The following is a 10,397-nucleotide window of genomic DNA, read 5'->3' as shown; positions in this document are numbered from 1 at the left end:
GAGGTCATTAGAGGTCATTAGAGGTCATTAAAGTTCAATTTTATTTTATTATAGGAATTTCGAACCCTAATTAGGCGCGCACCCAAAAAATTGGAAGATTTGAACCAAAAATGAAGGCAGGGCCCCCCCCCCCTACATCAAATGTGCCAACTCCACAATCCCCTTTTCATCTTTTGTTACCTGGTGATTGCTCTAACGACGAAATTTCTAGTTTAAGAGGAGTATACCGGGACCTAAATACTTCTTGATTAAGAGGAGTATACTGGGACCTTAATACTTCTAGTTTAAGAGAAGTACACCGGGACCTAAATACTTCTAGATTAAGAGAAGTATACCGTGACCTAAACACTTCTAGATTAAGAGGAGTATACCGTGACCTAAATACTTCTAGATTAAGAGGAGTATACCGGGACCTAAATACTTCTAGTTTAAGAGGAGTATACCGGGCCCTAAAAACTTCTAGTTTAAGAGGAGTACACCGGGACCCAAATACTTCTAGTTTAAAAGGAGTATACCGGGAACTAAATACTTCTAGTTTAAGAGAAGTATACCGGGACCTAAATACTTCTAGATTAAGAGGAGTAATCCGGGACCTAAATACTTCTAGATTCAAGTGGAGTATACCGGGACCTAAATACTTCTAGTTTAAGAGAAGTATACCGGGACCTTAATACTTCTTGATTAAGAGGAGTATACCGAAACCTAAATACTTCTAGATTCAAGTGGAGTATACCGGGACCTAAATACTTCTAGTTTAACAGGAGTACACCGGGACCTTAATACATCTAGTTTAAGAGGAGTATACCGTGACCTACATACCTCTAGTTTAAGAGGAGTATACCGGGACCTAAATACTTCTAGTTTAAGAAGAGCATACCGGGACCTAAATACTTCTAGTTTAAGAGGAGCATATTGGGACCTAAATACTTCTAGTTTAAGAGGAGTATACCGGGACCTAAATACTTCTAGATTAAGAAGAGCATACCGGGACCTAAATACTTCTAGTTTAAGAGGAACATATTGGGACCTAAATACTTCTAGATTAGGAGGAGTTATGAGTTAAGATAATGTTAGACATAGCAATTTTAAAATATAAAAGAATATTAATTATCATAATAATAATATAACTTCGGAGGGAGGGGGGATTTCTCGAGAAAATATAAACCCCTGTGTCATGCTTTTGATCTTTTGGCGGGGGCCCATTTAGGAGGTGTATAATGTATATAGCTATGACTACACATCTTAAACGTGACGTGATGGGTCACCTTGCTTTGACCCCGGCGAATGGTGTCGGATAAGTTTGACATTTTCTAGCTGTGATTTAGCTACTAAATCAAAGATAGAACATGTTTAATGAATCGGATATGCGTTCAAATAGCTTAACACTAGATGAGAGATGAACTGTCCCAGGGTAAATAAACTGATGCACAACACCGAGACCTTAATACTTCCAAATTTAGGAGTTTACCGGGAGCTCAATAATGTACCTTACAGGAATTTACTCAGGCTTGGGATGGGCAGTTTTCAATTTTTTCAAATACGACATTGATCGTTTCGTTTCTGATAACGTATAAATTACAACGAAACTTTGAATGAGGATACTATATAACCAACTACACACTTAGTTGGCTTATTCTTAAAACGAAGGTTTATTTGCTTTAAAAATTTAAAAAAAAAATGAAAAAAGATTGTGTTGGAAATAGATGCCCATCCCTAACTGACTCATTTGTAATACTTTTTAATCTCATACATCAGACATGAATACATTTTCTAAAAAGTGGTCAATTAGGTTTTCAGTATATATATTTAGATCATCTGTGTGTTATATCAAAACCGATTTCGTTGTGGTATCTTCCAAGTCCCTATGGCAAAATTTTGCACGTAAAAATTGACCAGGTTCATTGTTACAGTTTTTGCAAATCCATTTAATCAAACAGATTTTTGTTTATTCGAGAACGATGAAAAAATGGCTTCGTGAAAAGCGGGGCACGAAGCACCAAGTCTAGTAACATAAGGATAATTAAATTATTCCTTGCAACAGCCTAGTTAAATTGAATAGTAATCTTTAGTATCTCTACACAACAGACATTATTCAACATCTACACATCAATTACCTGTTTAAAGATGGTCGGCTGTAATTTGCAGAAGTTTTAGGTTTTTTGGCCGAGGATGGAAGACCGTCAAAATCGGAAAATCTTCCATTCCAATTACCAGCCATATTTATCTGAAAACGTCGAAACTAAGAGCATTTTGTTAGAAAAGGATTTATTAATATTTGTCATAACACAATATTAGAAGTACAAAACACAATCGACATGGAAAGCACAATAATTTTTCATGAAACGCAATCATAGCAAAATAATATTAATCTTCTCATACAACCCTCAGTTGGTTAAAATATAGTACGATATTTGTTTTTAATTTATGGTCAGTGAAATTAAATGTAGAAACATATAAAATTAAGATATTTTAGCCAATTTCCTTTTGGATGGGATGCTGACTGCTGAGCTATATGGACCCATTTATTATTTTCAAAACGGCATATTTTTACATATATTCATATACTTGATAAAGATTTATAAAAATATTGTTATTGTTTAAGGATGCGAATATAGGTTTAGGACGAGGGATGAACTGAAGTCTTATTTAGCAGAACTGAGCCTGGTTGACCTAAAACAAAGCTGAATACATTTATTATTATTTATTATTTTTGAACAACCAGTAATTCAATGATGTCAGCGCTCCTCTTTAGTATTAATTAAAATAAAAGTTAATTACATATGATGCGGACGTCCTATGAAAACTAGCCGTCATTATTTGATTAAATAACAATCCTACAGGGGTTTCATACTACGTACACTCAGGTACACTGTACAGTGCATATTTTCTACAAAAAATAGGGGTTAAAAATAGGGGTTAAAAATAGCCCAGACAATTTAAACAAAAAAATCTCGGGTCAGAGTTTATGAACAGTGAAAAGTGGATGAACTGGGTATTAGCTAGTTCAACTTATTATTTGTTGTCTCACGGCCCCGTTAGAGAAGTAGTTTAATTATCCGTACCCAGTTTAACTACTTCTAGCTATTCACAATTCCGGCCTTTGGTTGAATTTACCGTCTGGAAGCCGGAGCTGGAGAGAAGGACATGAGACTGTCCGAGGCACTCACATTAAGCCTCTCCTCTACCTTATCAATACCAGGCAGCAGGGAGATCTAAGCAACATATGATGTTCAAATAAAATCATATTAACTTAAAATTTATTGGGGTGTATATTTTTAAGAATTATTTAAAGAAAAAATGAAAAATTAGACACAAAAAGGCAAGTTTTTCATCCTTTTTAATACTTAACTCAAATATTTATATATTTTCCCCTGAAATGATTTTTAATGAAAATATTTAACAGAAAACAATATGTTGGCGAAGGAGCTTACCCTTGGTTTCCTAAGACAGGGTGATGTATCTAATGCTCCAGTATTGGGTAGATTAGGAGATCTGTTCTCATCATCATGACCAGCTCCTTTCTGCTTCCTGCTCGGGGTGGATATAGCTGAATTTACACTCATATTCTCCGTACTCCCACTAAACTTAACACTCTGTCTAGTTTTCTTCTTAGAGGAGAAACTCTGCTCTGAACTGTTGTCAAGGCTTCGTTCTTCAGGAGATGAGACGAGAAGGTCAAACGCAATATCCATCTTTTGATCATGTTCAGTAGATCCTATATTCTTACTGTAGGTCTTGGTCACAGGACTAGCCATTGGAACAACGGGATCGAAAACATATGTTGCAGGTCTAGTGTTAACGTCGTCTTCTGTTTCGTCGTCGAACAAAGCGGATCTTCTAGGGAGTTTATTGGGTTCTCGAAGAGACCTACGGGACATCTGGGATACATAAGGAGAAATCATACCGCTCACACGCCGGGCTGAGTCCGTCAGAACAGCGCGACGAAGACGATCTCCACCGGTAGATTTAGTCCCACGAGGGGACAGTGAACTCTGGGGGGATCTTAACGCAGGATCCGAGACACTGAAGAAAAAAATTTAAACGTTTTTTTAAATCTTGAAAAGAAATTTGAAGAAAATAAGTAATTGCCTAAAACTTAAAAGAAAACATCCATTTAAACTTAATCAATTATATTTTCGTCTTCTAATGGGACACACAGAAAATCTTTCTGGATTATCGTTTACCGTATCAAACCCTCACTTTTAAAACTTGCTTAAGAACCCAGCTTTGGCTGGAACTATGAACTTTTTCTATAAAAGTCTATATCCATTCAACTTAGAATTTATAAACCATGCTAAAACATTCTTAATCAAAATTTGAAGTAAATTTTACCTTTGCTGGCGGACTGGAGACTTGATGTGGAAGAATCCTCCGTCAAAATCCTTCTCCTCCTCCCCAGCATCTGAAGGTTCCTGGATCAATATCTCGGGCTTCACAAGACCAGCAGAGACACTTCTAATCAATGAATAAACATTTAAGGAACTGTTCTCATAATTCTTAATTCTACTAATCCCTTCATATAAAGTTTCATGCCCGATTTACAACGGCACTCTTTAAGGCTTTTTGGTAAGAAAAACAATTATGAAGGATTATTAGTTTTCTAAAGAACAATTAATTTCTTCAATTTTAGTTTTACAATTAAATTTACTTGCGGATCTATGTATCAGTGACAATGAATCAAATTGACCGAATTTAACACTTTTTCAAGATTCAGAAAACGACAATTATTTCCTTATTTTTACTCAAGATAAAGGTGTAATGGTTTACCTGCATAGATGGCAAATATCAAAAAACTAGAATAAATGCAAAAATTCAAGAGCTGAGATTTTATTACTACAAATTGCCTTGTCAGCTATCGAAACTTCATATTAACCCTCCTGGGGGGGGGGGGGGGTGCAGCTGATTGAATGAGCAAAACAGGACAGCCAGAAAACAAGAAGATTGGAAGAATGATTATGTCCATTTTGCATTAAATATATGTATTAATGAATTTGTTTCATAAAAAATCTGAAGAAAAAAAAATAAAAAATAAATTGTTAAAAAAAAGGTTTAATGGTTTAAATGTTTGGAAATGTAGGGTAATATGATATTACGCCGAGACCCTTGGATAAAATAACTTTTTTAAAAATCTATTTATCAAAATAATTTATCTAGAAAACTGTATTTCGCCATTTTGTTTTATTGCGTTTGATTGTTTTTGGTGTGTAAATCCGAAACCTTAGAAACTATAGATTCCACTTACTTTTCCTTTTCCAAGGCAGCACGTTTAGCAGCAATCATTTCCTGACAAAAATACTTTTTTTAATTTAATAATTACTAGTGTACATTCAGCTTTCAGATAGGCAACAACTAGGTCTTAAGAGGCGCTTCTTAAAGTATTTAGAGATACAGGGTGAGAGAGAGAAAATGGCAAACTAGAGAAACTTTATCCAGGAGTGTATATACCCCTGCACACAAATGAAAAAGAAAAAAACGGAACTACAAGAAACATTGAAGGCCTGCATTCATCTTTTAACGCTGTATTAACCTGGAGAATGGAGGTGTTTTACCTAGCTGGATCCAGATTTTGCTACTGGCAGCTTTAAATATAATCCTTAATAACAAGCCTGGTTAGATGTCATTAAGAATCCGAACTCGTCGAAAAGACGTAAAAATTCTTTCGATTGAATCTGGTTCTACGTGTAAGCATCAAGGGAGCTTAGAACAGTCAGGTTCTTGTATAACTCTCTCCAGTTTCTTGTTGCTGAACAGAACCCTGTGTGGAATAACATAGCAGTACACCCTACTTGGAAAAAAAGAAATAATAGAGCAGAGAAGGAGGGGTTTCTCTACGCTTCTCTTCCCCCTCCTTTTTGCCAGAAACAAGGAAAATGGAAACATATACAGTAGAATCCTGATGGTTGTGCACCATGCACTAAAATACCAATTTATACTTTGCCGGCTGCGAGGAAAAAATAGCTGTAGACGAGGCCATATTCTGAAGCACTGTCCAAACTTACAAGAATCAAAATCTGTTCTCGAAAATATCCACTCCTTTCCTAACCGTTCTTATCCCATTTGTCATTATCAAGGCGGAATTCTGACAATAGATATCCTCAGAGTTTTCAAAACCCACTAAGTGCAGTGACTAATATTTAGTCCGCCCTGTAAGAATATAATAAATATGTCTCCCGAACTATCCAGATCCTTCATAGCTAAGCATAGGCGCTGAGAAAGCTGTATTCTGAAATGCTAGAATACTTAGTCAAACCATACATGAACATTGAACAAGAACGAATAATCAGAAATATGCATCTTTATGCATTTTTCCCTTGTCTACAAGAGATTAGAATGCATAGATCTAAAAGAGAAGAACAGAAAACAGAAAAAAAATTCACTGTTCTTTATCATTGAGATTTTATATCTATTATGACTTTTATCTACCTTTATACTTGGTTTCCTTTCACCGGGTTCCTTCACCTCTTCGGGGTTCTCGGAACAATCTTTAATTAAGAAATCAATTAAAAATTAATTAGTTTAGCTTGACTGTTGTTAATTATAATTTTCAGAACACCGACTTTGAACGTTAAATAGTTTTATGTTTTCGAAAAAATATGATTATTTGTCGAAATGAATAATTTTCAAAAACCTAAAGCCTTTTTTCAAAATGAATTACTCTAACTGTTGTATTGCTTTAAATATACTTTTTATTTACCTTCCGACTTCTTCTTTAAGGCTAAGATATGAGCTCGTAGACCTAGAAGTAAAAAAAATAAGAGAAAGTTTAGAAATTGTTTAAAACAAGTATTTACCCGAAGTGGCTGCAGGTTTCTTGGTGATAGGTTTCTTTAAAGCAGCCGGCTTCTTTTTTATAACTTTAGCTTGTGATATCTCAATCTAAAAATTAATAAAAATTGATATTTGGAAGCAAGAAAGATTGCGTATATTAATTACACTTCTTATCCGCCTCCTAAAAGTTAAAATTGTAACCATTATTTTAATCAATATTTTTACATTCATCAAAAAAATTTTATTTTATTTATTTCAGTCATCATTTTTAATAATTAATGCGTGATTATGAGTTTACTCATATTCCCAGTATTGCGTAATCTGAGATAAGATGATAAAATGTTACCTCTTTCCACCCGTTTTCTTCAATCTTCAAAAGTTCTCCAAACTTTTTATCAACGTCTTCAACCTGATAATTATAATTATGTGTTCTTTTCTTCAGACATTTATTTGGATTTCCGAGCTGAAAACTTTAGAATGGGGGATATCGGGATTAATGCTTAATCCTCTCTTTTTGATTATCTCAAGATTAACCTAATCTTGCAAGATTTTCTTAAAAGTGCATAAAAAACTGTAATCATCTGAGAAACTGAAGCACCCAATCAGAGAAAAGCGGACAATCAATGAGAGAACAGAAATATTCTCACTGGAGAAAACAATTAACGGATATCCAAGGAGAGAGAAAAAGAGTCGATTAAGGACTAAAATGAAAAGTTTCCACAGTGGATATTCGGATCAAGAAGTCAGGATTAAAGTTTATCCATTCTAAAGTTCCCAGCTCTGGACACGTTCTCTGGGCCTCATAAATAATGTTCTCCTGTTTTAACTCAAACAAAAATAATATAATTAAAGATTTAAATAAACCTGAAAATAGATCATGTCCCAAAATCCTTGTAAATCCATACAAGATGTCGTCTTCTCTCCGGTACCAAACTCACAGTTATCAACTAATCCTGAATGTTATAAAAAAATTAAAATCCCAAATCCTCTTGACTACTACTATGCATTGATTTCCTACATTTAAATCAATCAAATCAACCTTTCATGGGCGCCCCACTTACATATTTATTTACTAAATCAAATGTTCACTTGTGAAGTATGGTCTATAGTAAAGTTTTTAAAGAATAAATGGTAATTTTGTAAAGCAAAGCCAGGATTTTTTCCATTGACTGAGCGGACTAAAGTCGGTTTCAACCAACCTTTCTCCCTACCCATCAAAAAGTACCAATTCTTACTTATCTCAGAGCTGAAAACTTTAGAATGTGATATCCTTAATCCCGATCTGTTAATTAATCTGGAGATTAAATTCATGAGGAGAACAAGCAATATTTAATCTGGAGATTAAGAAAAAGAGTGGATCAAGCATTAATCCCGATATCCACAATTCTAAAGTTCCCAGCTCTGATTACTTTAGGGCTAATTTAAATCTTGAAAGTGGACAGGCCAGGAGCCAGGAAATTTTGTTTAACAATAAGATAATTTAAGAGAATAAGTTTAACTCTTAAATTCAATAGTTTCCCTAGAGGATATCTCAGTCAAAGTTACCTGAGCTGGGAACTTTAGAATGGGATATCCTTAATCCCGATCGGTTAATTAATCTGGAGATCAATAAAAAGAGGAAAACAAGCATTATTTAATCTCGAGATTAAGAAAAAGAGGAAATCAAGCATTAATCTGGATATCCACCATTCAAAAGTTCCCAGCTGTGGCCCCAGTAAAGTTTACCTGAAAATTGTTTAAACCTCTCTGCCATAACCAACCGACCTTGTCCAACAGTTGTTCTTATCTGTCCCTGGTATAACAGAAAATGGATCAAGTGCTTTTGATGCTGATTCGGATCCTAGATCCATCCTGTGAAAGAGGATCCGAATCTACCTAATGAATTTTTACTCGTTTCTTCATGAAATGCAGCAACTGTTCAGTGTACAGTACGTACAGTGAACAACGTCACAGACCCATTATATTTAATGACCTTATTTTTGATCTACTGCTAAATTTAAAACTTCCTATCCAACAGTTTTTAAGTCTCACTTTATTCCTTCCTGTAATGTTAAGAACTGAAAATGTAATTTCAGGTGACCCGATTTACCCAATTTAAAACGGCACAATTAAAGCCTTAATCTGATCAAAGATGTGGAAGATATAGTCGTTTTTCTGACTCGAAGTCTATACTTCTGTGAGTTTCTCCATTGCTTCTTATAAACAAGAAATGCGCAAGTCACTTTCGCAAAGAAAGAATTTCGTTGTAAATCGGGCATCGCCATTTTTGCATGAAGGGTCACTAAAAATTACGCTTACAGTCTCTTTTCTCTTCAGGGGTTCAGGTTTGTGAATCATTATTTTCTCTAATAACCATATGGCTGAGTTCGAAGTAGAGAGGATTTGAATACCTGTATTTCCTCTGGAATTTCATCGTTTAGTTTAGCCTCCCATTCATCACACCAGCTGGTCATTCTAGTAGCTTCCGATACTACAAATATAGTGAATAAAATGCAGTAAGTTCTTATTTTTTACCTTTATTCCCCCGCCCCTCTCTCCTCCTCCACCTACCAACTAATTAATTGATCCCCCCCCCCTTACTAATAACTTCAGTAATGTTTGTGTAGAATGTTTTACAGGCTTTTGAAATCCTTAATCGGGGGAAATTTTTTCATTTTTTATTACTCTCCCAATAATAACTTAATAATTTTCATAAACTATATTTTGATACATTCTCCTGGTTTCCTACTATCTTACCCTGTAATATGTTTACCTAGGAGATTTCTGAAATAGAGAACATCGTGCTCGCATTCTTCTTGACCTTTTACTGCTCTTGCCTTCACCGAAAAAATCAGTCTCGAACATTAGTTAACAAAATACAATCCACATGAAGGGGGAAAGGAAAATAAATTTTCTTTCCCCCACCCCCCCTTTGAAAACTTTTTTTTCGGAAAAATGTATATGCGTGCGTAATATTCTTGATTTTTATGGGATATTAGGATATATTAGGCATTTTTGGGTAACTACTTACTACAAAGTATCAAAAAGAAATTCTGAAACAACTACATGTTTTTCAAATTCTGGACTATTTGTACAAATAACACACCATGAATTGAAAGCGAGGCCAGACGGTGGTTTTAATGAATAATACTAAGAAAGGCAAAGAGTTTGGATTAGAAGTCGGAATAAAAATTAGATTACTGGACAATCTTACAAAAAAAAGTTTAAGAATTCATTTCTCTCCTGTACAAGAACCTCAACGGCAGCATCTTCCTTCAGGGCTTCCTCAACGTCCATGCTAGATGTGACCTCCTGCTGAGTAGCATGGATATTCTTCATTTTAATTTTCACAAGTGGGTTCTGAAATTATCAAGTAGATAATACCGTCACCAAAATAATAGAATTCATGACATTTTTTTAACTTAAGGTTAAAGCTCAGTGGATAAGAAGTATTTGCTTGAAAGTTTAAGTATGTGACCGGGGGGAGGAAATACGGATATATCCCGATATTAGTGAACCCCTCCCTGGCTAGAGTTTTGTAGTAGTTTCCATGCTGTTCCTGATTGTTGATGGATTCTAGTTCGGACTTCTCAAGCTCTGCCGTCTTCATTTCTAAACAAAAAAGGTTTGAATATATGTATTTTTTACTG

At 34.9% G+C, this 10,397-nt stretch overlaps 2 protein-coding genes across 3 annotated transcripts in view; both read right to left on the bottom strand.

Annotated features, from left to right (window-relative positions):
- LOC111703421 (uncharacterized) overlaps nt 1-2,254 on the bottom strand; it is a 24,581-nt gene extending 22,327 nt beyond the window's left edge. For both annotated transcript variants that reach the window (XM_023475361.1, XM_023475362.1), the window contains exons 1-2: nt 2,115-2,254; nt 181-233 (exon numbers count right to left, since the gene is read on the bottom strand). In XM_023475361.1, coding sequence (XP_023331129.1) covers nt 181-233; nt 2,115-2,218 — 157 coding nt within the window. In that variant the 5' untranslated portion in view covers nt 2,219-2,254. The remainder of the gene's footprint in view (nt 1-180; nt 234-2,114) is intronic.
- The window catches only part of LOC111703420 (proliferation marker protein Ki-67), a 27,707-nt gene continuing 19,535 nt past the window's right edge, over nt 2,226-10,397 (bottom strand). The window contains exons 29-43 of the mRNA XM_023475360.1: nt 10,307-10,359; nt 9,991-10,062; nt 9,521-9,584; nt 9,159-9,238; nt 8,494-8,560; nt 7,633-7,721; nt 7,115-7,177; nt 6,792-6,876; nt 6,695-6,736; nt 6,424-6,482; nt 5,243-5,283; nt 4,333-4,455; nt 3,432-4,023; nt 3,115-3,212; nt 2,226-2,670 (exon numbers count right to left, since the gene is read on the bottom strand). Of these exons, the coding sequence (XP_023331128.1) occupies nt 2,643-2,670; nt 3,115-3,212; nt 3,432-4,023; nt 4,333-4,455; nt 5,243-5,283; nt 6,424-6,482; nt 6,695-6,736; nt 6,792-6,876; nt 7,115-7,177; nt 7,633-7,721; nt 8,494-8,560; nt 9,159-9,238; nt 9,521-9,584; nt 9,991-10,062; nt 10,307-10,359 (1,556 nt within the window). The 3' untranslated portion in view covers nt 2,226-2,642. The remainder of the gene's footprint in view (nt 2,671-3,114; nt 3,213-3,431; nt 4,024-4,332; nt 4,456-5,242; nt 5,284-6,423; nt 6,483-6,694; nt 6,737-6,791; nt 6,877-7,114; nt 7,178-7,632; nt 7,722-8,493; nt 8,561-9,158; nt 9,239-9,520; nt 9,585-9,990; nt 10,063-10,306; nt 10,360-10,397) is intronic.

The sequence above is a fragment of the Eurytemora carolleeae genome, unplaced genomic scaffold (assembly GCF_000591075.1).
Source record: "Eurytemora carolleeae unplaced genomic scaffold, Eaff_2.0 scaffold511, whole genome shotgun sequence".
Lineage (NCBI taxonomy): Eukaryota > Metazoa > Arthropoda > Copepoda > Calanoida > Temoridae > Eurytemora > Eurytemora carolleeae.
The sequence above is the reverse complement of the archived record's forward strand: the minus strand, read 5'-3'. Positions and strand labels throughout refer to the sequence as shown.